The sequence below is a fragment of the Erythrolamprus reginae genome, chromosome 3 (assembly GCF_031021105.1).
Source record: "Erythrolamprus reginae isolate rEryReg1 chromosome 3, rEryReg1.hap1, whole genome shotgun sequence".
Classification (NCBI taxonomy): domain Eukaryota; kingdom Metazoa; phylum Chordata; class Lepidosauria; order Squamata; family Dipsadidae; genus Erythrolamprus; species Erythrolamprus reginae.
In genome coordinates, this window is record NC_091952.1 from 4,191,668 (window position 1) to 4,217,807 (window position 26,140).

The following is a 26,140-nucleotide window of genomic DNA, read 5'->3' on the forward strand; positions in this document are numbered from 1 at the left end:
CCAACTCTTATTCTACATTCTGCACCCTACAGGGAGTCTTCGACTTCTGACCGCAATGGAGCCCAGCATTTCTGTTGCTAAGCCAGACAGTTGAGCTTTACCTCATTGTACGACTTTTCTGACTACCCGTTGTTAAGTGAATCTGGCTTCCCCATTGACTTTGTGTCAGGCCAAAGCCATCGTTTTGAGTTTGGTCTGCCACAAGTAGAAAAGTACTATGGGAATTGGGGAGAGTTGGTGGCACAAGAGGGAAAGATACTAGCCACAACAAATTCTTTCCATAGATTCAAGGTCATCCTTTGCTCAGCACCAGCCGGACGTACAGGGGAGGATCATGGGCCTTGAGAGGACCGGAGTGGTTCACGTGATGAACTTCTGGGTATGGGGATGAACCTTAACCTGGATGGAGAACTGTAGGGAAAGTTACTATCAGGCTGACCACAGTTCGAATCCAACATGGCTCTGTTAAAAAATTGAAAGTTGGAAGAAGACCAAGATTTGGACTCTGATTTATTTCTTGGGTGTTAAATGGAACGCTGACACTTTGCTTATCAAGAGGTTGCAAAAGGCGATAGTGTGACCTCAGGGCACTAAAACCAGGGGTCCTCAAAATTTTAAAACAGGGGGCCAATTCACAGTCCCTTGGACTATCGCCCCCCCCCCGGATGAGTGGGCATGGCTAGGTAGTCATGTGACTAGGTGGATGTGGCCAATTTAGCAGTCCATGAAACAATGCACCCAAATTAAGCTTGAATTTGTTTTGCTCATTGGAGTGTTTTTTGTTCTGCCGGTGTGTCCCAACTGCCCGTAATTACAGGGTAATTAGTCCAGGAAGACACACACCACATGGTAAAAGGAAAACCCAAAAGTTTTTATAAACAGAACAGAAACCAGCTCCCTTTTTAAATGTCAAAGGGATTTTTCTGGTACACACAAGGCACAGGTTAAATGCAATCCAATTGCTCACCCAATAACTGGAAAACTGAGTCCAATTCTAAAAGTCCAGAGAGTCCACACACAATCCTGAACAGCAAAAACCACGATCTTGACGAAACTATGAATCAGATAAACTGCCATGAGGCTAAAACACCAGGCTGCACTTTTATTCTGTAGCACTAATTACAGCAGCCCCACCCAACCACAGGTGGCCTCAATTTGCTCTTGTAATAATCCTTCAGTTGTTGTCTCCTATGCATCACTCTACACATGCATGGATGTGTCATTAATTCTTGTTCAGAATCAGGGATGATACAGATGATTGATCTCCTCCTGGGCTGTCTGCCAAACTCCCCTCTTCCCTGTCACTCACGCTTCCTTGGTCAGAGGAGACAGATTCTACTGGAAGCAAAACAGGCCTGTGGCATGTGGATGTCTCCCCCACAATCACCTCGACATTCATTGGGGCAGGAGCTGGGCCACAGCTAACCACAACAGTTTTGTTTGCATGTTGTTCTTTTGGTTGACTTTGTCTTTTTTTTACTAGGTCATTTTTTCCATTGTTTAGGAGTCTAGGGGTCCACCTGGGAAAACTCAGTTTTGTAGCAATTTTTCTCAGCCCCTGGGAGCTTACAAAAAACAACTCTTTCTCTCCTTCTCTTTTGTCTTTCTTTCCCTTTCTCCTTCTCTCTCTTTCCCCATTTTTCTCTCTCTCATTCCCTCTCCCCTTCTCTCGTTTATCTTTCCCTCTCCCTCTCTTTCTCTCAACATTCCCTCTCTCTTTACCTCTTTCTGTCTTTCTCTTTCTTTTCTACCTCTTTTCCTCTCTCCTTGTCTTTCACTCTCTTCCTTCCTCTCTCATTTCTCTTTTCTCTCTCGTCTCTCTCTTTACCTTTCTCTCTCTCCTCTCTTTTTCTCCCTTCTCTCTCTTCCCCCTCTCCTCTCTCTCTCTCTTTACCTCTCTCTTTCTCTCTTTTTGTTTCTTTCTGTGTCTTGCCTGCCTCTCTTTCCCTCCTCCCCTCTCTCATTTCTCTTTCACTCTCTTCCTTTCTCACTTTTCTCTCTCTCTTTCCCTCTCCCTTTCTTTTTTTCTCTCTATCACTCTCTCTCCTTCTTCTCATTTTTTGGCCTCCTGGGGTGTCTCTGAGCTCCGTTTTTCACCTCCTCAGTCTCCAGAACGTCTCCGCAGACTAAAATTGTTGGCTTTACCTTATAGTTCCAGCCCATGAGTCACACAACAGTAAGTCCAGTAAATGGGCGATGTGGCTGGGGCAGATTTGTGGTCCTGCACTGGCTGGATTAATGGTTTTGGTGGGCCACATTTTGAGGACCTATGCTAAAACCGTCATAAATATGAGTTCATTGTCAGGCATCTGAATTTTGATCATGTGACCATGAGGACACTACACAGAGACGTTGTGAGTGTTGAAAACTGCCACGAGTCACTTTATTCAGTGTTGTAACTTTGGATAGTTGCTAAGTGGACACTCGTATGTCGACAACTATAATAATAATAACAACAACAGAGTTGGAAGGGACCTTGGAGGTCTCCTAGTCCAACCCCCTGCTTAGGCAGGAAACCCTACACCACTTCAGACAGATGGTTATCCAACATCTGCTTAAAAACCTCCAGTGTTGGAGCATTCTCAACTTCTGGAGGCAAGTAGTTCCACTGATTAATTGTTCTGTCAGGAAATTCCTCCTTATTTATTTATTGATTCAATTTTTATGCCACTCTTCTCTTTAGACTCAGGGCGGCTTACATGTCAGCAATAGCACTTTTTAACAGAGCCAGCCTATCGCCCCCACAATCCGGGTCCTCATTTGACCCACCTCGGGGGATGGAAGGCTAAGTCAACCTTGAGCCGGTGATGAGATTTGAACCACTGACCTACAGATCTACAGTCAGCTTCAGTGGCCTGCAGTATCACACTCTACCTCCTGCGCCACGCCAGCTATTAGTTCTTAGATCTTAGTTGCTTCTCTCCTTGTTTAGTTTCCATCCATTGCTTTTTGTTCTACCCTCAGGTGCTTTGGAGAATAGCTTGACTCCTTCTTTGTGGCAACCCCTGAGATATTGGAAGGCTGTTATCATGTCTCACCTGGTCCTTCTTTTCATTAAACTAGCCATGTCCAGTTCCTGCAACCCTTCTTCATATGTTTTAGCCTCCAGTCCCCTAATCCTCTTTGTTGCTCTTCTCTGCACCCTTTCTAGAGTCTCAACATCCTTTTTGCATCGTAGCGACCAAAACTGAATGCCGTATTCCAGATGTGGCCTCACCAAGGCCTTATAAAGTGGTATTAACACTTCTAGTGATCTTGATTCTGTCCCTCTGTTGATGCAGCCTAGAACTGTGATGGGTTTTTGGGCAGCTGCTGCACACGGCTGGCTCAATGGTTGTCCACTAGGACTCCAAGATCCCTCTCACAGTTATGCATTCTATTTTTGGTTCCCAGAAAGTGACCCAAACAATATATATTTTTTATTACAGCCACCAAAACAGACAAAAGTTACAGGACGATGGGAATTAAACTCCAAGGGAGTGCACACAGCCGTTCAAGTTCTGTATTTAAAAATATATAGATTTTTCTTCTTCTTCTTTCAAACATAGTCGTAGGTGAAATTTCCTGGCCGAGCTTTGGAGAGCCTAACAAACGTACACACATACTCACACCCACAAATACATCACACACGAGGCTGGTTTTCTAGCATACCAAATACATTTTCCCAACCAAATTCCCATTCCGTTGAGATGGGCTAATTCAACAGGTGGAGTGGCACCCTCTGGCCAGCTGCGCATGTTTGCACCCAAACCTCTTTGTCCATTTTCGAACTTCGCACTCTCACTTGGCCCCTCCAGACGAGGAAGATTTGGGTGTCAGGGGTGCACAGGCTCACATGGCGTGGGAGGAAGCAAAAAACGGCAGTGAGATAAGTTGAACCCACCCATGGGTTGCTTCCAATCCAAACTCAGGACAGTGTGGAGGTGTTAAACTTGGTTGCTGACACAGCTGCTTTAAAGAGCACCTGGCTGTCCTCGAGTTCAACGGTTTGCAAAGTGGTGGACATAAAGTAAATCTGTGTCAGGTGAGACTGGATGGCCTCACTTTAGAGGGATAGGAGAGATTCTGGAGTGGGTTGCCAGTTTGCAAAGTCGGCTGCCAACACAGCTGCTTTAAAGAGCACCTGGGTGTCCTCGAGTTCAACGGTTTGCAAAGTGGCGGACGTAAAGCGAATCTGTGTTAGGTGAGACTGCGCGGCCTCACTTTAGAAGGTTAGGAGAGATTTTGGAGTGGGTTGCCGGTTTGCAAAGTCGGCTTCCAACACAGCTGCTTTAAAGAGCACCTGGCTGTACTCGAGTTCAATGGTTTGCAAAGTGGCGGATGTAAAGTAAATCTGTGTAAGGTGAGACTGGGCAGCCTCACTTTAGAAGGTTAGGAGAGATTTTGGAGTGGGTTGCCGATTTGCAAAGTCGGCTGCCAACACAGCTGCTTTAAAGAGCACCTGGCTGTCCTCGAGTTCAACGGTTTGCAAAGTGGTGGACGTAAAGCAAGTTTGTGGCAGCCAGGACTGTGCAGCCTCACCTCAGAAGGATAGGGAAGATTCTGGAGGTCTTTTGAAGAGGCGGCTTCAAATCCAAACTGCAAATGGCATCTCAGTGGAGCCCAATCACCCCAGATCTGTTATAAACCAGGTTCAAAAAAATCACATGAAGTATTAGTACCGCTTTATAAGGCCTTAGGAAGGCCACCCCTGGAATCCTGCATCCAGTTTTGGCCCCCACATTACAAAAAAGATGTTGAGACTTTGAGAAAAACATAGAGAAGAGCAACTCAGAGGATTAAAGTCCTGGAGGCTAAAACGGCTGCAGGATTTGGGTTTGGTTAGTGACTAGTCTAACAAAGGGAAGGACATGATATAAGGATTCAAGTATTTGAGGGGCTGTCCCAAAGAAGAGGAGGGGGTCAGCCTATTTATCAAAGCACCTGAAAGCAGGACAAGAAGCAACGGATGGAAATTAATCAAGGAGAGAAGCAACCTGGAATTAAGGAGCAACTTCCTAACTGTGAGGGCAATTAACCAGTGGAACAGCTTGCCACTAGAAGCTGTGAATGATTCAACTCTGGAAGTGTTAAAGAAGAAACTGAACAGTCACTTATATGAAATATGGCATAGGGCCCTGATGGCAAACCTATAGCACACGTACCACAGGTGGCATGCGAAGCCGTATTGGGGGACACGTGAGGCATTGCCCTCTGTTGAGCTCCAGCACGCATGCGTCTGATAGCCAGCTGATTTTCGGCCTTGCGGAAGGCTGTTTCGCCCTTTGGAGGCTTCAAGGGAGCTTTCCTGAAGTCCCGGAGTGCAAAAAACAGCACAATTTGCAAACTGGAAGTTCGGAAAAATGGACTTCCGTTTTGCCCGTTGTGCTGTTTTTTTGCACTCTGGGGCTTCAGGAAGGTTCTCCGAAGGCTCCGCAGTGTGAAAAACAGCAGAACAGACAAAGTGGAACTCCATTTTTCCGAACTTCCGTTTTGCCTGTTTTTTCATCGTTCCAGAGTTCAGTGAGGCCTGTGCGGATGCGTGGGGATGGGGGTGCTTGTGCACATGCTCAGGGTCCATGTGGTGGGTGTGCATGCATAGGGGAGAGGGAATGGGTATGGCCCGCGAACCCCAAAAAATTCACCCATTACTGGACTAGACAGTCACTTATATGAAATGGCATAGGGCAGTGAATGGCGAACCTTTTTTTCCTTGGGTGCCGAAAGAGCATGGGAGCATGCTATCATGCACGCACGAATGCCCACACCTATATTCCATGCATGGGGAGGGCGAAAAACAGCTTCTGCCAACCCTCCCGGAGGCCCTCTGGAGGCCGGAAGCCACCTGCTTCCCAACTTCTGGTGGGCCCAGTAGGCTCGTGTTTCACCCTCCCCAGGCTACAAAGGCTTCGCTGGAGCCAGGGAGGGTAAAAATGCACCCTCCACCTTCCTGGAGACTCTCTGCAAGCCAAAACCGCCCTCCCAGAGCCTCTATGCGAGCCAAAAATCCGCCGTCCAGCACATACATGCACATTGGAGCTGAGCTAAGGCAACGGTTCATGTGCCAGCAGATATGGCTCCATGTGCCACCTGTGGCACCCGTGTCATAGGTTCACCATCAGTGGTATAGGATCTCCTGCTTGAGCAGGGGGCTGGACTAGAAGACCTCCAAACCGTTGGGTGAGATCATCCAAGGGCATGGGGTGAGGTATCATCAGTATGCGGATGATACCCAGTTATACATCTCCACCCCATGTCCAGTCAATGAAGCAGTGGAAGTGATGTGCTGGTGCCTGGAGGCTGTTGGGGTCTGGATGGGTGTCAACAGACTCAAACTCAACCCGGATAAGACGAGTGGCTGTGGGTTCTGCCTCCCAAGGACAACTCCATCTGTCCGTCCATAACCCTGGGGGTGGAAATTATTGACCCCCTCAGAGAGGGTCCGCAACTTGGGCGTCCTCCTCAATCCACAGCTCACATTAGAGAACCATCTTTCAGCTGTAGCGAGGGGGACGTTCGCCCAGGTTCACCTGGTGCACCAGTTGTGGCCCTATCTAGACCGGGAGTCACTGCTCACAGTCACTCATGCCCTCATCACCTCGAGGCTCGACTACTGTAACACTCTCTACATGGGGCTACCTTTGAAAAGTGTTCGGAAACTTCAGATTGTGCAGAATGCAGCTGCGAGAGCTATCATGGGCTTTCCCAAATATGCCCATGTTACAGCAACACTCCGCAGTCTGCATTGGTTGCCGATCAGTTTCCGGTCACAATTCAAAGTGTTGGTTATGACCTACAAAGCCCTTCATGGCACCGGACCAGATTATCTCTGGGACCGCCTTCTGCCACACGAATCCCAGTGACCGGTTAGGTCCCACAGAGTTCGCCTTCTCTGGGTCCCGTCGACTAAGCAATGTCGTTTGGCGGGACCCAGGAGAAGAACCTTCTCTGTGGCGGCCCCGACCCTCTGGAATCAGCTCCCCACAGATATCAGAGTTGCCCTCAGCCTCCTGGCCTTTCGCAAGCTCCTTAAAACCGACCTCTGTCGTCAGGCATGGGGGAATTGAGACTTTTCCCTTCCCCCTAGGCTTATAGAATTTCTACATGGTATGCTTGTATGTATGAGTGGTTTTTTAATTGGGGTTTTTTAGATTGTTTTTAATATTAGATTTGTTTACATTGTCTTTTTATATTATTGTTAGCCGTCCCGAGTCTTCGGAGAGGGGCGGCATACAAATCTAATAAATAAATAAATAAATAAATAAATAAATAAATAAATAAATAAATAATAATAATAATAATATGGTCCCTTCCAGCTTTATTCTGATGGATTGAAAATCAAGACGGCCTTTAAGTTGAGTTCCCGGGTGTGCCAACCAAGGCGTTACTTAGCACCAGAAAGCAAGGAGTAAACTGTAAGCAGAATTATGCTGATCCAGGCCACAGTGGGGGAATTTTCTTCTGAATGAAAAATAATTTTGTCTACTGGCACTCCTCAGGCTTATGACCACAAGCGGGCGCAAAATTTCCCATGCTAACCAAGGTAGGCGTTAAGCGAGGGGCAAAAACACGTTGGGTCATGAGCGCATAGCGCGCACATACACGCAAGAGAACCAAATCTGTGTGTGCAGGGTACCACTGATGGGAATCCGAGCCTGGGTGTGGAGTTATTATTATTATTATTATTATTATTATTATTATTATTATTATTATTTATTAGATTTGTATGCCGCCCCTCTCCGTAGACTTGGGGCGGTATGCAAATCTAATTAATAATAATAATAATAATAATAATAATAATAATAATAATAATAATAATGGAGATGGCTAGTCGAAACAACTATGTGGAAGTAAAAAGTTGTGATTTGATGTTGTGGTCTTATTCTAGAGCAGGGGTGTCGAAGTTGATTTTATTGAGGGGCGCATCAAGGTTGTGTTTGGCCTTGGAGGGCTGTGGCCGGAGTTGGTTAGCTCGCCATAATTCATACCCACGAAAATGTCCAGAGATACTTCACCAGAAGAGCCCTTCACTCCTCTACCCGGAACAGAACACCCTACGAAACTAGACTTACAATCCTGGGCCTAGAAAGCTTAGAACTAAGACGCCTCAAACATGATCTAAGTATTGCCCACAAGATCATATGCTGCAGCGTCCTGCCTGTCAAAGACTACTTCAGCTTCAACCACAACACAAGAGTCCACAACAGACACAAGCTTAATATTAACCGCTCCAAACTTGACTGTAAAAAAATACGACTTTAGTCATCGAGTTGTCGAAGCGTGGAATTCACTACTAGACTCTGTAGTATTATCCCCTAACCCCCAACACTTTACCCTTAGGCTATCCACGGTTGACCTCACCAAGTTCCTAAGAGGTCAGTAAGGGACGTGCATAAGTGCACCAGAGTGCCTACCGTCCCCTATTCCATTATCTATATCTCCTATATCTTCTCTTCTATCCCTATATCTTTTCCTGCTATTCTCTCATAGTTATATTTCATTCCTTTATTTTCTCCTCTATACCCCCTTTAATACATTCTACCTGATTATATCCTCTATAACCCTCATTGTGTATTATTGTGTACTGGACAAAACATCGGACCAGAATATCTCCGAGACCGCCTTCTGCTGCACGAATCCCAGCGACCGATTAGGTCCCACAGAGTCGGCCTTCTCCGGGTCCCGTCAACTAAACAATGTCGGTTGGCGGGCCCCAGGGGAAGAGCCTTCTCTGTGGTGGCCCCGACTCTCTGGAACCAGCTCCCCCCAGAGATTAGAACTGCCCCTACCCTCCTTGCCTTTCGTAAACTCCTCAAAACCCACCTTTGTCGTCAGGCATGGGGGAATTGAGATATCTCCCCCGGGCCTATATAATTTACGTATGGTATGTTTGTAGGTATGTCTGCTTAAAAATGGGGTTTCTTAACTATTTTAAATTTTAAATTGTATATTATTAGATTTGTCATGAATTGTTTTATTGTGTTGTGAGCCGCCCCCAGTCCACGGAAAGGGGCGGCATACAAATCTAATTAATTAATTAATTAATTAAATAAATAAAAATAAATAAAATAAATCTTAGGGGGCACATGTGGTGGTCATGTACTAAGGCAGGGTTAGGGTTAGACCCTCGCTCACTCTCATTAAAATCTTCTTTCCTTCCTTTTCCTTCCCTCTTCATTCTCATTTTCTTCTTTCTTTCCCTTTCTTTATTTTCCCTACCATGCTCTCTTCTCTCCCTTCGTCTTTCCTGCGCCTGTGAGCATAGAGAGCGCATACGTGCGCAACATCGCAATGCAAACCGGTGGCGAAGGCGAATTGGACCCCATCCCTGGACCCAGCCTCGTGTCATAGAGACACTGGCTATAGTGTTAGTCCTTGTCTTATGACCAGAATTGAGCCCCCAATTTTTTTGTTGCTAGATGTTTGCTAAGTGAATTTTGCTCCATTTCATGACCTTCCTTGCCGCAGTTGCTAAGCAAATCACTGCCGGTTGTTGAGTTAATCACATGGTTGTTATGTGAATTGGGCTCCCTAAGTGACTTCGCTTGTGCGGAGGTCACAAAGGTGGATCACCTGACCCCAGGACAGTGTGAGCATTGGAAATACTGTAGAGGTAAGTCCTTGACTTACAACCATTCGTTTAGTGATGGTTTGAAGTGACAACGGCACTGGAAAAAAGTGACATTTTTCACACTTGTGAGTCATAAGCTGTGACCGTTGCAGATTTACACAAATTTACATTCATGAGATTTACATTCAGACGTTTCACAGCTGACTCGCATTTATGACGGTTCGACGTGATCATCTTTTGGGATGTTCTGAGAAGCAAAGTCATGGGGGAAGCCATATTCACTTAACAACCATGTTACTCATTTAACACTCACGGAATGAATTTTTTTCACTTAGCAACACGAATCCTGGGCTCAATTGTGGTCGCAAGTCGAGGACTTACCTGTATGAATCAGGTGTCGATTTTGATCACGGGACCAGGGGGATGCTAAAACATGAAACATAAGCATGAAAAATGTCCATTTGTCCATTTTACGGTGCCGTCGTAACTTCAAACAGTCACTAAACAAATTGTTGTGAGTCGAGGACTAGCTGTATTTGCAGAACATGACCGAGTCTAATGAATTTAGAAGCATCATGTGCTACTGGTTTAACTTTTTGCTTTTCGGGTGTAGAATCAATGCAAACCGTTGGGTGGGATGATCATGTCTGCGTATGCAGAGAAAGGGATCAACCTGTTTTTTGCAGGTTGTGTGAACACAACCACAGCCTCATTTGGGAAAGAGCTAGGCGGTTGCGTAGAAAAATGTCCTGGCATTTTACAATCTTCCACAATAACCTTTTTCTGGAGCAGGGCTAATGGTAAAAATACATTCCTTTGGCTCTTCTCAGGTGTCCACAGACACCTGGGAGCCAATGTGACTCGTCTCCCATCCCATCGAAACGTTCTCTGTATAAATGAGTGACTAACTTTTATTCTTGGGAATAAACACTGATAACTTGATCCCTCGACTTTCCCTAATAGAAAAGTAGCCTCCTCATGAATCATCCTCACGATTCAGTGCAAACCCACACACACACCACACAAACAAGCCCGCCGCGTAAGAGTTTAGTGTGATGAGTGACGCTTGTCATCATGTGGCTTGCTGCCAGCGAAAGGGATCTTAAGAGAGTCTGCCATTGCTTTTGCTCACGGATGGCTTGTAAATCAGGGTCTTTTGCTAGCTTGGATGAAATGGCAGCCACAGGATTTAAGACAGTGTGACATTGTTTTACCCCCTCCCCACCCCTCCTCACTTCAAACGGATGTGGAGTTTAATCCCCACCTAGTCAAGTGTCTCTACTACTCCCTTGATCGTTTGTTTCTACATGTGACAAGCAAACTATGGAAACTCAAAGGAGGCACATTTCCCTAGGCCGGGACTACAATAACGGTCCGTGTCCAGGCCTTGATCTACTAGAGGGCTGCATCAATCTGGTAGCTCGACATTCTTGCCTACTGAATGGGCAGAAGTAGCAACCAGCTGGGGGGCACACAGTACGCTGGAGCCTGCTCCATATTGAGCCTCTCCCGTTTGCAGAGAAAGGGCTACCGTCGCTGAAGAGAGTAACCCACAGCTGGGACCCTTCCGCCGATCAACCAGGACAGCAGCGTTTCAAGTTCGCCGAAAGTGAACATAGTGCAAAGCTAAACAACAACAGACTTAAGGGCTTCTTTGACGCCCCCCAGAGGAGGGGACGGCAGGTTGCTCCACATGAGGTATATCTCTGCCTTCTCTTTATCTTCATTCCCGGGAGTGTTTTCCGAAATGTGGAGAGCTGAGCAAACGGTTCAGGGAAAAAAAAAAATCTAACGAATGTGACGCTGGGGTTGAGCGACGGATCTGCAGGCAGGCTTCCACGCCACACTGACAATTCGACACATTTCACGACATTTTTGGAGGTGAAGGGGAATGAAATTGCCCGAGTCCTTTTTCCCATCTTGCACAAATGTATCTAGGAAGGAGGACTGGCATCCACCAAACATGTGGAACCTCTGACTACACTTCCTCTAGTGTGTGTTGCTCTGACGTTGCGTTCCTGGGTATTCCTCAAAAATGGCACAGCATCGTGTTGTATCCGCGGGCAGGACGTCATCCGAGGCCGGGTTTGCCGAGGATCAGCCTTGGAAGAGGCAACATGACGGTATACAATCTCCGAACAAAGTGCTGAGTGAGCTTCCCCCCCCCTTTGTCCTATGGTACACCAACTAGCGCTAGTAGACTGAGGATTGCGGGAAGAGAGAAATCCGAACAGTGGAGAGTGACGGTGGAGGCTGGTCTACAGTTCGTATTATAAAACGGAGGATCTTCGTAGGAAGGCTCATTCTAACGTTACGCAAAGTACAAAGGTGATTGGATGTGTACTCTCTCCGCTAGAAACACAAGGGTAGTTTGACTAAGGACAGTGTCTGTATCAAATGGTGTGGAACACACTTATACATGTAGTGAATCACAAACCCTATATCTATTATTGAACTGGAATCAGCTAGAAAGTATTGGGGTTCATGTTATTAGCCCCGAGTCCTTGGAGAGGGGCGGCATAGAAATCCAATTAATATTCTAGCAAGCCTGTCGCCCCCAAATTTCCAGATTAAGATTTGGGGTTCTGCACCATCTTTAAGATACCATTATACTAAGAAAATATGTGTGGCTCAGAACTGAACTGGCGTATCCGTGGTGGTCTTTGAGCTTGGTGGGTTTCTTTACAGGCATTTCATGACTCCACAGGTAACATTGTCAGTGTTAGAAGAGAGTGGGGTTTGTGGGGAGAAGGAGGAGGAGGTGGTTTCATGACCAACTCAATAACTTCATTCGTGCTGTGAAGAGGAGGACTATGGGGGTCCTTGGTGTTCTCTGAGCTTGGTTGTTTTCTTACGGACGTTTCACGACCCAACTCGGTAACATCATCAGTGCTAGAAGGGAGTGGGGGTTTGCTCTCTGTTTTATCTCTTTTAGGTCAACGATCCCCAAACTTTTTGGCTCCCCAGAATTGGCAGTGGTGGCGGCTGCGGTCGTGGTGAGCATAAGAGATGGTGTCATGCACGTGCTCGCCACTTTCTCAAATGGAGCTTCGCGGATTTGCGCGCTCACCCACCTCTTCAACGGCCCTGTTCCCAATGGGCCACAGACTGGGTCCAGATGGCAGACCAGGGGTTGGGGATCCCTGCCTCAGATATCAAGAAACAAGGGGAAGATGCCACCAGTTTGCGTGTAGAGAGAAGATGAAGCCAGACCTCTGGAGATTTGTGGGTGGGTAGAAAAGGGCGCCAGGGGAATTTGGGGTGCTGTGGTCACAAACATCTTTTCAGCATGCCCCCTGCCTCCTGCCTGCAAAATAGGCACCGTCCTTCTTCTACTGGAGCCTTTTCCAAACTCGGCAGCTGGAAGATGGATGGACTTCAACTCCCAGGATTCCCCAGCTGGTCATGCCGCAGGACAGGTTCCTGTAAGGTGAAGGACACAGATGGGACCTGGACTTAAATGGTTTAGGGAAGGTGAGGTAGAGGATGAAACTTGGGGGGAAAAAGCAGGAAAGAGAGAAGAGGAAGGCGGCGACAAGGGAGCAACGTTTTCGGCATCACTCAAAAACATTCGGGTGTTAAGAGGAAGGAGAAATGAGTCCGCCGATTGTGTAGGAAACGTGACGAGCGTTTCCTTAGAGCAAACTGAGTTTTCAGCAGCAGCATCCCTGACGGGAGACGATTTCTCAGCAAGGAGAAGGCGGTTTGATCCTGTCCAGGGTCACCACAACAATGGCTTCTCCAAAGCTATTTGCATAAATCAAGAATCCAGCGCATCAGGACGCCGGTCCAGTGGGTCCCAGCTGTGCACTAAATAAACCAGGGAAGAGGGGAGAGAAATTCAAGTGTGCGTACGGGATTTACAATCGTGGCTCCCCGCAAACCCTGGCGGCTCTGAGGGCAGCAAAGCAGATGTGCGTGCACATGACAGAGCTGGCTGGGCGGGGAAGGAGGAAGGACCTAGGGCTGAGAGCAGGAGCTGTTTATGTTGGTGACCGACCGGCAGCTGATCTTGCGGATCGAGTGCAGGGCGACGGTGCAACAGCCCCGCAGCAGAGAGCTGATGTTGTAAATGGGTTGGCCCTGCCTCCGCTGCGAACGGCACAGCCAGGCAACTGTAGGCACAGCTGGCACGACCACCGCCAAGAGGTCCACGAGGAAGTGGCGGCTCCAGTAAGTTTTGGGCTCGGCTGAAAGATCCGTCGAGGCTGCTGCCCCCGCGGCGTCCTCTCCTGGCTCAGTCGCCTCATCTTCAGGGGTGCAGACGATGCTCACGGATGGGCTCGCGCTGCACGGCTGATGCACAGCTGGGTTTCGCGAGGCCGGATGGCCGTCGGGCTTCTCAGTGGGTTCTCCGGCATTGACCACGACAGCTGAGAAGGGTTCAGGAGCTGTCCTGTCCGTGGGGTTCGAGCAGTTGAGGACGGCACTCTCCGAGCTGGTGGGCTCGGCCACCTCCTCGATCTCAGAGGGCCACTCCGAGGTGGGACTGGCGAGGCTGCCCGCTTGAGATTTCATGACTTTCTCCAAGATGGTGTCCAGATCTGGCTGGTAATGTCCGAAGTCGGTTTGGATGGCTTGTTCCTGCATGCAGCTAGCTTGTACGGCGGCCTCCGCGCTCTGCGGAGATCCCATCAGTTTCTCGTACGTGGAGCTGGTGTGCATCTGGGACCCCAGGGTGTAGGAGGTGTGCATGGACGAGGCGTCATCAGGGCCACACTCCACCCCTGAGGACAAGAGGCTGCTGTGGTCCAGCAAATCTGTCCGGCTCAAGGAGTTCTCTGCAGCCACGAAGCCACTATCGGCTCCGTCGTCCACGGAGATGGTTTGAGAGCCGCCGATGTTCCTGTCCATCGCTCCCTGGTCACTCAACTTGGTGTATGTGGAACTGCGGGTGAGCGAGCGTGCGGGGGACCCTCCGGCCGACTCGGCTTGCCCTTCCTCTTTGACCGTCCCGTCCTGCGCAACCTCCATGCTGTGCAGCAGCGTCTCCAGCTTTTTGTTCTGAATGTTGATGTCCACAAAGTACTTCTGGAGGCCTTTGTCTTTCTCGATCAGGTTATTCTTGACGGTGTCGATAACCTGCTTGAGCTGTTTAATCTCCTTCCGGGCTTCTTTGAGGGCCAGCTGAGCCTCCACTCGGTGACACTCCTCCTCAATCCAGTCTTCCTGCATCCTGGAGAGTTGGGTTTTCAGGTCTTCAATCTCGCCATCCCTGCAGTAGACAGACAAGCAGATGGTCATTGGGCTGATTACAATGTTTTTGTTGTAAGCTGCCCTGAGTCCTTGGAGAAGAGCGGCCTAGAAATCAATCAATCAATCAATCAATCAATCAATCAATCAATCAATCAATCAATCAATCAATCAATCAAACGAATGTAAGGTTCCGTATGGGATGCCAGCACAAATCCCAGCGACCAATTAGGTCCCACTGATTTGGCCTTCTCTGGGTCCCGTCGACGAAACAATGTTGTCTGGCGGGCCCCAGGGGAAGAGCCTTCTCTGTGGCGGCCCCGACCCTCTGGAACCAACTCCCCCCGGAAATTAGGACCACCCCCACCCTCCTCGCCTTTCACAAACTTCTTAAAACCCACCTCTGCCGTCAGGCATGGGGGAATTGATTCCCCTGGGCCGTTTCCGTTTTATGTATGGTTTGTCTGGGATGTATGACTGTTTTTATATTAAGGGTTTTAAACTGTTTTTTTTTTAAATCATTGAATTTGTACTGTGTTTGGTTGTTGTGAGCCGCCCCGAGTCTCCCGAGAGGGGCGGCATACAAATCTAATAAATAATAATAATAATAATAATAATAATAATAATAATAATAATATTAGTAATTGTAATAATAATAATAAGTCTTTGGAGAGGGGTGGCATACAAATCTAATAATAAATTGAATAATAATAATAATAATAATAATAATAATAATAATAATAATAATGCCAAATCACATTATTTTAGGGTTGGGTTAAATTCTATGTATAGGACAGCGCTGATGGTATTGGCATGTTTTCTGCAACCGTTCTGCAGTTACTGGAGAGTATAACGCACATAGAGCTTTTGGTAGACAGAAGATAATATCCCAGATAAAATTGCTGGGAGGCAGAGGCAGATTTCCCCCCTCCCTGTTTTCCTCCCCCAAAATAAAGGTGCCCTCATCACCTCGAGGCTCGACTACTGTAATGCTCTCTACATGGGGCTACCTTTGAAAAGTGTTCGGGAAATTCAGATCGTGCAGAATGCAGCTGCGAGAGCAATCATGGGCTTCCCCAGGTATGCCCATGTTACACCAACACTCCACAATCTGCATTGGTTGCCGATCAGTTTCCGGTCACAATTCACAGTGTTGGTTATGACCTATAAAGCCCTTCATGGCACCGGACCAGATTATCTCCAGGACCGCCTTCTGCTGCACTAATCCCAGCGACCAGTTAGGTCCCACAGAGTTGGCCTTCTCCGGGTCCCGTCAACTAAACAATGCCACTTGGCGGGACACAGGGGAAGAGCCTTCTCTGTGGTGGCCCCGGCCCTCTGGAACCAACTCCCCCCAGAGATTAGAATTGCCCCCACCCTCCTTGCCTTTCGTAAGCTGCTTAAAACCCACCTCTGCCGTCAGGCATGGGGGAACTGAGATACTCTTTCCCCCTAGGCCTTTACAATTTATGCATGGTATGTCTGAATGTATCTTTGGTTTTTACTTTAATGGGTTTTTAATTGTTTTTACTATTGGATTATTGTGTATACTGTTCTATTATTGTTGTTAGCCGCCCCGAGTCTCTGGAGAGGGGAGGCATACAAATCCAATAAATCAAATCAAATCAAATTTTATACTCCAAAAAATATGGTAGTTGCAGGACAATCCAGATGTTGTTGTTGAAAGAGTTACTACCTACACTAGCACAAGGTCTGGTTCTCACTGCACGCTGTAACCCAAGTAATTTATCGCCGACCCCTTGGTGGTATGGAAGACAGCAACAACATATCAAAGAACCACGAGTGACGCAAAATCCTGGTGAATTAGGCACAGAGGAAACCTCCATTTCTCTGCCCCAGATGCTCACCTGTCCTGCAGCCTCTCGTGGGTATCCCTCAGCCTGGCCCGCAGGTGCCTGATGCAGACCTCTTTCTGCTGGAGAGGGGTGAGATATTGCTCAGGAGTTGGGGGCTTGATCCCATGGTTGTCACTACACAGGAGGTACTTGACGGGGCGCCTGAAAAGAGAGGAAGACACAATTAATGACCTTCCTTCCTTCCTTCCTTTTTTCACCTCTTTCTCTCTTTCTCATCTCTCTCACTCCTCTTTCCTTCCTCTCTTTTTTCCTCCCTCCCTTCTTTCCTCCCTCCCACCTTCCTTCCTTCCTTTCTTTCTCTCCCCCTTCCTTCCTCCCTCTCTACCTTCCTCCCCTTCCTATCACCTCTCCCTTCCTTCCTTCCCTTTTCATCTTTCTTCCTGTTCCTATCTTCTTCTCATTTATCCTTCCTTCCTTTTCTTTCTCTCCCTTCCTTCCTCTTTCTCATCTCTCCTTCCTCCCCATTTCTCCTTCCTCCCCATTTTTCCTTCCTTCCTTCCTCCTTCTCACCTCTCCTTCCTTCCTTCCCATCTCTCTCTCCTTCCTTCCTTCCCTCCTTTTTCACCTCTCACTTTCTCATATCTCTCTCTCCTCCTTCCTTCCTCCCTTTCTTTCCCTCCCTCTTACCTTTCCTCCTTCATTTCTTCCTTTATCTCCCCATTCCTTCTTCCCTCTCTCCCTTCCTCCCCTTTCTATCACCTCTCCTTCCTCCCTTCCTCCCTCCCTTTTTCTTTTTTCTTCCTTTTCCTATCTTCTTCCCATCTCACCTTCCTTTTCTTTCTTTCTCCCTTCCTTCCTCATTCTCATCTCTCCTTCCTCCCCATTTTCCTTCCTTCCTTCTTCTCATCTCTCCTTCCTTCCCTCCTTCCCTCCCTTTGAATGCCATGGATCTGCAAGGATCCATTTTTGCACATGTCTTCACACAACTGGGTGACCTTGTTGTCCCACCCTCCAGCCAATTGCATTGCAACGAGTGCCAGACTCAGGGGTGCTCTATGCTTAAGCTCTGCTCCATTCAAAATATGCTCCCTTTTTTCCTAGGTTTCCAAGAGACACCTAGAAAGTTGCCCCATTGTGTCTTCTCCTTGTTCTAGAGTGGTTGATGAAGCAACGTATAGGAGACGAAGGACGTGGAATGGACATAGGGTTGGAGAAGACTGGGTGGACATTTAGAAGGAAGACGGAACTTTATTCTCACAACACATAAGGCACATGTCCAAGAGGGACTAGCCAGACTCCAAATTTTATTGCCTCTTCCCCAAATTCATGGCCAATCCCCAGAACCAGGATACTTCATCTAACTGCTAGCTGTAGTTTAGCAGTTCAAATCTCATGACCAGCTCAGGGTTGACTCAGCCTTCCATCCTTCCGAGGTGGGTCAAATGAGGACCCAGATTGTTGAGAGCAAGAGGCTGATTCTGTAAACCGCTTAGAGAGGGCTGGAAAAGCACTGTGAAGCGGTGTATAAAATCTAAATTCTATTGCTATTCTCCCCACCAAGTGAGGTGAGCTTCTACAAGTGGCTTTTTCTGTGGTGGCTTCTTTTTTTGCATCCAATGAAGGCCGTTTCATCTTTCCAGGGGTTTCAATGGATTTTTCTTGCTTTTGGATTTATTTTATTTTATTTGTCAAGTGCGTATTGGCAGTATACATAGATATAACATTATTTATATACATGAGATGGGTACCAATAAGAGAGAAAACATTAGGACAGGGATGGTAGGCATGCTGGTGCACTTATGCACACTCATAACTGACCTCTGAGAAATTGGGTGAGGTCAACAGAGGACAGTTCAAGGGTAAAATTTTGGGGATTTGGTGATGATACTACAGAGTCAGGTAGCAAGTTCCAACCACTCTGTCACAGTCTACAGTCAGGTTTGGGGCAGTTCACTGGGTTTCTATCTGTTGTAGATAGATGATAGATAGATAGATAGATAGATAGATAGATAGATAGATAGATAGATAGATAGATAGGCAGACAGAGACATGTAGATAGCAATAGATAGATGATAAAGATAGATAAGTAGATAACTAGATAGCTAGATAGATAAAGATAGATAGATGATAGAGAGACAGATATAGATGATTGATAAATAAATAAATAAATAAATAAATAAATAGATAAATAAATAAATAGATAGAAGGATAGATAAATGGATGGATGTAGCATAGAGAGATAGAAGAGATAGTTAGAAGAGATAGATAGATAAATAGATAGATAGATGGATGGATAGATATAGACAGACAGATTGAAATGGAGTTAGATAGATGATAGATGATAAATAAATAGATAGATAGAGACAGATGAAAATATAGATAGATAGATAGATAGATAGATAGATAGATGATAGATAGATAGATAGATAGATAGATAGATAGATAGATAGCCCCGAGTGTGCAGAGAGGGGCGGCATACAAATCCAATTAATAATAATAATAATAATAATAATAATAATAATAATAGATAGAGATAGATAGATAGATAGATAGATAGATAGATAAATAGATAGGGAGTGAGGGGGGAGAGAGATGTAGATGTAGATAGATAGATAGATGGATGGAGGGATAGATAGACAGACATAGAGAAGGGGACAGAAACAATGAGACAGACAGTGAAATAGACAAAGAGAGAGCAATGAGATAGAGGTAGATAGCAATAGCCCTTAGACTTATATACTGCTTCACAATACAGTCCTTCCTAAGCAGTTTACAGAATCAGCATCTTGCCCCCAACAATCTGGGTCCTCAGTTTACTGATCTCAGAAGGAGGGAAAGCTATGTCAGCTTGAGTCGATGAAAATCGAACTGCAGGCATTGGGCAGAATCAGCGTTGTAATACGTAGCATTGCCAACTGAAGCAAAACTGGGATAGCGTGTGGGTTAAAATCATTGCCCCCTGGACCAGGCAGACTGGCCCTTCGGCCTGGAGCTGCATTGCTCAGCGGCGCCCCCTGGGGTTACCTTGGTGTGGGACTGCTGTCGCTGCCCTTACAGGAGCCGGAGTTGCTGCTGCTGCTGAGCGAAGAGGTGCCGTAGGTGTCGCGCATACTGACGGGTGGGGAGGGGCGCCTGGAGGCAGGAAGAAGAGGCTGTTTCTCAGTCGGAGTGGCTGGGGCCGTTGCAGACTTAAAGAGGGAGGCTGAGCCACTCCTTCCGTAAAACTCACGGCTTCCACAACCCGAGGGAACACAAATGCACAAGACAGGAGAAGAGAATCAAGGTAAAAAGTAGGACCATACAATCAGGAGACGGCAGAGGGGGACATCACAATTGGAAGGGGGCAGAAGCTTTTCTACAAGTAGCAACAGCAGGAGCAAAGGGGGCATATGGGGGTGGGTCTCTCTCTCTCTCTCTCTGTATGTATGTATGTCTATAGATCGCTCCCCCTTTCTTGCCCTCTTTAACTGCTCAGTTCTCCCCAAATTGGGCATCTTCAGATATGTAGACTGACTCCCAGAACGCTCAGTGATGGCTATGCATGCTAGGGAATTACGTTATCACATACAGAAGAAAAAAGAAAATTGAATTACCAATAATGAAGTTATCCCATGTGGAAGAAAGAAAATCAAACTGCAAATAATGAACTTACCACATTCGGAAGAAAAAAAATCAAACTACCAATAATGAAGTTATCCCATATGGAAGAAAAAAAATCAAACTACCAATAATGAAGTTATCCCATATGGAAGAAAAAAAATTCAAACTACCAATAATGAAGTTATCCCATATGGAAGAAAAAAAATTTCAAACTACCAATAATGAAGTTATCCCATATGGAAGAAAAAAAAAATCAAACTACCAATAATGAAGTTATCCCATATGGAAGAAAAAAAAATCAAACTACCAATAATGAAGTTACCACATACAGAAGAAAGAAAATAAAACTACCGACAATGAAGCTATCACATATGGAAGAAAAAAAATCAAATTACCAATAATGAAGTTATCCCACTTGGAAGAAAAAAAGTCAAACTATCATTAATGAAGTTATCCCATATGGAAGAAAAAAAAATCAAACTACCAATAATGAAGTTATCCCATATGGAAGAAAAAAAAATCAAACTACCAATAATGAAGTTATCACATATGGAAGAAAAAAAAATCAAACTACCAATAATGAAGTTATCCCATATGGAAGAAAAAAAAATCAAACTACCAATAATGAAGTTATCCCATATGGAAGAAAAAAAAATCAAACTACCAATAATGAAGTTATCACATATGGAAGAAAAAAAAAATCAAACTACCAATAATGAAGTTATCCCATATGGAAGAAAAAAAAATCAAACTACCAATAATGAAGTTATCCCATATGGAAGGAAAAAAAATCAAACTACCAATAATGAAGTTATCCCATATGGAAGGGAAAAAAAAATCAAACTACCAATAATGAAGTTATCCCATATGGAAGAAAAAAAAAATCAAACTACCAATAATGAAGTTATCCCATATGGAAGGGAAAAAAAATCAAACTACCAATAATGAAGTTATCCCATATGGAAGGAAAAAAAAATCAAACTACCAATAATGAAGTTATCCCATATGGAAGAAAAAAAAATTCAAACTACCAATAATGAAGTTATCCCATATGGAAGGAAAAAAAAATCAAACTACCAATAATGAAGTTATCCCATATGGAAGGGAAAAAAAATCAAACTACCAATAATGAAGTTATCCCATATGGAAGAAAAAAAAATCAAACTACCAATAATGAAGTTATCCCATATGGAAGAAAAAAAAATCAAACTACCAATAATGAAGTTATCCCATATGGAAGAAAAAAAATTCAAACTACCAATAATGAAGTTATCCCATATGGAAGGAAAAAAAAATCAAACTACCAATAATGAAGTTATCCCATATGGAAGAAAAAAAATTCAAACTACCAATAATGAAGTTATCCCATATGGAAGGAAAAAAATTCAAACTACCAATAATGAAGTTATCCCATATGGAAGAAAAAAAATTCAAACTACCAATAATGAAGTTATCACATATGGAAGAAAAAAAAATCAAACTACCAATAATGAAGTTATCCCATATGGAAGAAAAAAATAATCAAACTACCAATAATGAAGTTATCCCATATGGAAGAAAAAAAAAATCAAACTACCAATAATGAAGTTATCCCATATGGAAGGGAAAAAAAATCAAACTACCAATAATGAAGTTATCCCATATGGAAGAAAAAAAAATCAAACTACCAATAATGAAGTTATCCCATATGGAAGAAAAAAAAATCAAACTACCAATAATGAAGTTATCCCATATGGAAGAAAAAAAAATTCAAACTACCAATAATGAAGTTATCCCATATGGAAGGAAAAAAAAATCAAACTACCAATAATGAAGTTATCCCATATGGAAGAAAAAAAAATCAAACTACCAATAATGAAGTTATCCCATATGGAAGGAAAAAAAAATCAAACTACCAATAATGAAGTTATCCCATATGGAAGGAAAAAAAATCAAACTACCAATAATGAAGTTATCCCATATGGAAGGAAAAAAAAATCAAACTACCAATAATGAAGTTATCCCATATGGAAGAAAAAAAATTCAAACTACCAATAATGAAGTTATCCCATATGGAAGGAAAAAAATATCAAACTACCAATAATGAAGTTATCCCATATGGAAGAAAAAAAATTCAAACTACCAATAATGAAGTTATCCCATATGGAAGAAAAAAAAATCAAACTACCAATAATGAAGTTATCCCATATGGAAGAAAAAAAAATCAAACTACCAATAATGAAGTTATCCCATATGGAAGAAAAAAAAATTCAAACTACCAATAATGAAGTTATCCCATATGGAAGGAAAAAAAAATCAAACTACCAATAATGAAGTTATCCCATATGGAAGAAAAAAAAATCAAACTACCAATAATGAAGTTATCCCATATGGAAGGAAAAAAAAATCAAACTACCAATAATGAAGTTATCCCATATGGAAGAAAAAAAAATCAAACTACCAATAATGAAGTTATCCCATATGGAAGAAAAAAAATTCAAACTACCAATAATGAAGTTATCCCATATGGAAGAAAAAAAAATCAAACTACCAATAATGAAGTTATCCCATATGGAAGGAAAAAAAAAATCAAACTACCAATAATGAAGTTATCCCATATGGAAGAAAAAAAAATCAAACTACCAATAATGAAGTTATCCCATATGGAAGGAAAAAAAAATCAAACTACCAATAATGAAGTTATCCCATATGGAAGAAAAAAAAATCAAACTACCAATAATGAAGTTATCCCATATGGAAGAAAAAAAATTCAAACTACCAATAATGAAGTTATCCCATATGGAAGAAAAAAAAATCAAACTACCAATAATGAAGTTATCCCATATGGAAGGAAAAAAAAATCAAACTACCAATAATGAAGTTATCCCATATGGAAGAAAAAAAATTCAAACTACCAATAATGAAGTTATCCCATATGGAAGGGAAAAAAAATCAAACTACCAATAATGAAGTTATCCCATATGGAAGGAAAAAAAAATCAAACTACCAATAATGAAGTTATCCCATATGGAAGAAAAAAAATTCAAACTACCAATAATGAAGTTATCCCATATGGAAGAAAAAAAAAATCAAACTACCAATAATGAAGTTACCACATACAGAAGAAAGAAAATCAAACTACCAATAATGAAGTTATCACATATGGAAGAAAGAAAATCAAACTACCAATAATGAAGTTATCACATATGGAAGAAAGAAAATCAAATTTCCAATATCACAATGCCTACATGCAAATCTACAGAGCGACCCATTCTTGGAATACAAATGATTGTTCTTGTTGGCCACTGGATCCCCAAAAGATGATTTGTAACAATCTTTGGAAATGGTGCAACAAAAGGAAAAAAGAAGCTGAGACAGTGACGTAGGGATATCCCTTGATATTTAAGAAAGCTGAGAGGAGGGAAAGGCAAATAAAAAAGAGGAATTTGTTGAAGAAATTCCAGATCATGGGTGCAGCCATCAAATAAAGTTTTTTTTTCAGGTTAAGCAATATTATGCAAAACACAAAAAAGGAATGAGAAAATTAAAGGTAGAAAATAAGAAACAACAGAAAACCTAACTCTAGTTTATGCTATACCATTTGACACAAATCATTTTCTTTGTCCTTGCCAATCATGTCCATCTGCTTCATCCTGCCCAACTATCACAGTGTTTTTCAACTATGGCAACTAAGATGAATAGACTTCAGTTTAGAATAGAATAGAATAGAATAGAATTTTTATTGGCCAAGTGTGATTGGACACACAAGGAATTTGTCTTGGTGCATATGCTCTCAACGTACATAAAATAAAATATACATTTGTCAAGAATCATGTGATACAACACTTAATGATTGTCATAGGGGTCAAATAAGCAATGAAGAAGCAATATTAATAAAAATCTTAGGATATACGCAACAAGTTACAGTCATACAGTCAACATGGGAGGAAATGGGTGATACCCATCTTAAAAAACCAAAGATGAGAAACACTGGTTTAAATCTACGTAATTCTCTGTACCCCTGAATCTACCATTTATATGAGAAAAAACTGATCATTATAACTTCCACGAACTGTTTAACCTTAATACCATGCTTCCCCGGAAATAAGACCCTGTCTTATATTTTTTTTGAACCCTGAAATAAGTGCTTGGCCTTATTGGCATGCATTCAAAAGCCTGATTGGCTTATTATCAGGGGATGGCTTACTTTGGGGGGAGCGAAACAGGCTAGTTTTAGAATAGAACAACAGAGTTGGTGTTCTGTCGGGCTCTCTGGTAGAATCCTCCCGAAAATTCACAGGTACAAATTTCAGACACAAACACGTTTGAAAATTCAAAACAATGTGCTTTATAATGAAAATTCACTTAAACTAAGCCCTCTTTTGGTATAGCAAAGAACACTCGTCTCCAAACAAACTGGTAATTTGTACAAGTCCCTTATCAGTTCTGTGATACTTAGCTTGCAGCTGTGAGGCAATTCACAGTCCTTCTTCTTTCACAAAGTGAAACACACTTTGCTCTGGGTTAGTTTCAAAGCCGGGAAAAATCAGCACACAAAAGGGTCAAACACAGCAAAGCAGGCACGAAACACAACGATCAGATAATCCTCCTCAATGGCCAAACCCACAGGCTGCTATTTATAGCAGCCTCACTAATGACCACAGCCCCACCCAACCATGGATGGCCTCATTTTCTTTGATAATAATCTCTCAGTTGTTGTTGCCTATGCATCGCTCTTCGCATGCATGGCTGTATCATTAACTCTTGTTCCGAATCCAAGGAGGAGCTAGATAATTGATCTCCTTCTGAGCTGTCTGCCCCACTCTCCTCCTCCCTGTCACTCATGTCTTCTTGGTCAGAGGAGCCTTCATCATCAGATTCCACGGGGGGGGGGGGGGCAAAACAGGCCTGCAGCATGTGGATGTCTCCCCCACATCCACAGTCCTTGGGGCAGGAGCTGGGCCAGAGCTAACCACAACAGTTGGAAGGGGTCTTGTAGGTCATTTAGTCCAACCCCTTGCTCAAGCAGGAAACCCTACACCATTTCTGACAGATGGCAGTCCAGTTTCTCCTTGAAAGCTTCCAATGATGAAGCATCCACAACTACTGAAGGCAAAGCTGTTCCATTGCTTCTATTGGTTGATTGCTGATAACAGTAAATGTTAAAAGTTACAGTTTTGAACTAGAGAAAATCTCTGGAATAGCATGGACATTTTGCTACTTAAACAGAAGTCTTTTTAAAGCCATATATTAGTTCAAATTTTACTATTGTGTGTTGTGGTTAGCTCTGGCCCAGCTCCTGCCCCAAGGAATGTGCAGGTGGATTTTGCTCCCGATGGAATCTGCTGACGATGCCTCCTCTGACCAAGGAAGCGTGAGTGACAGGGAAGAGGGGGAGTTTGGCAGACAGCCCAGGAGGAGATCAATCATCTGTATCATCCCTGGATTCTGAACAAGAATTAATGACACATCCACACATGCGTAGAGTGATGCATAGGAGACAACAACTGAAGGATTATTACAAGAGAAAATGAGGCCACCTGTGGTTGGGTGGGGCTGCTGTAATTAGTGCTACAGATAAAAGTGCAGCCTGGTGTTTAAGCCTCATGGCAGTTTATCTGATTCATTGTTTCGTCAAGATCGTGGTTTTTGTGCTGTTCAAGATTGTGTGTGGACTCTCTGGACTTTAGAATTGGACTCAATTTCCCAGTTATTGGGTGAACAATTGGATTGCATTTAACCTGTGCCTTGTGTGTACCAGAAAATCCCTTTGACATTTAAAAAGGGAGCTGTTTCTGTTTTTCTGTTTATAAAGACTTTTGGGTTTTCCTTCTATCGTGTGGTGTGTGTCTTCCTGGACTAATTGCCCTGTAATTACGGGCGGTTGAAACACACTGGCAGAAAATTGTGTAAGGTCAACAAACTTGATTTGAAGAATTCTAAGCTTCATTTTTATCATTGGCTTAGTTTGTGTTATAGAAACACAACTATCCAATTGTTC

General features: G+C 43.9%; 2 protein-coding genes across 6 annotated transcripts in view; one reads left to right on the plus strand and one right to left on the minus strand.

Annotated features, from left to right (window-relative positions):
• The window catches only part of SDCBP2 (syndecan binding protein 2), a 22,214-nt gene extending 9,470 nt beyond the window's left edge, over positions 1 to 12,744 (plus strand). Inside the window, exon 6 of the mRNA XM_070744272.1 lies at positions 12,518 to 12,744. Coding sequence (XP_070600373.1) covers positions 12,518 to 12,744 — 227 coding nt within the window. The remainder of the gene's footprint in view (positions 1 to 12,517) is intronic.
• The window catches only part of SNPH (syntaphilin), a 38,236-nt gene continuing 22,852 nt past the window's right edge, over positions 10,757 to 26,140 (minus strand). For 3 of the 5 annotated variants that reach the window (XM_070748747.1, XM_070748745.1, XM_070748744.1), the window contains 3 exons: positions 19,585 to 19,791; positions 16,612 to 16,761; positions 10,757 to 14,765 (listed from right to left, as the gene is read on the minus strand). In XM_070748747.1, the coding sequence (XP_070604848.1) occupies positions 13,511 to 14,765; positions 16,612 to 16,761; positions 19,585 to 19,791 (1,612 nt within the window). In that variant the 3' untranslated portion in view covers positions 10,757 to 13,510. The remainder of the gene's footprint in view (positions 14,766 to 16,611; positions 16,762 to 19,584; positions 19,792 to 26,140) is intronic. The other 2 variants (XM_070748748.1, XM_070748749.1) reach the window with 2 other exon arrangements.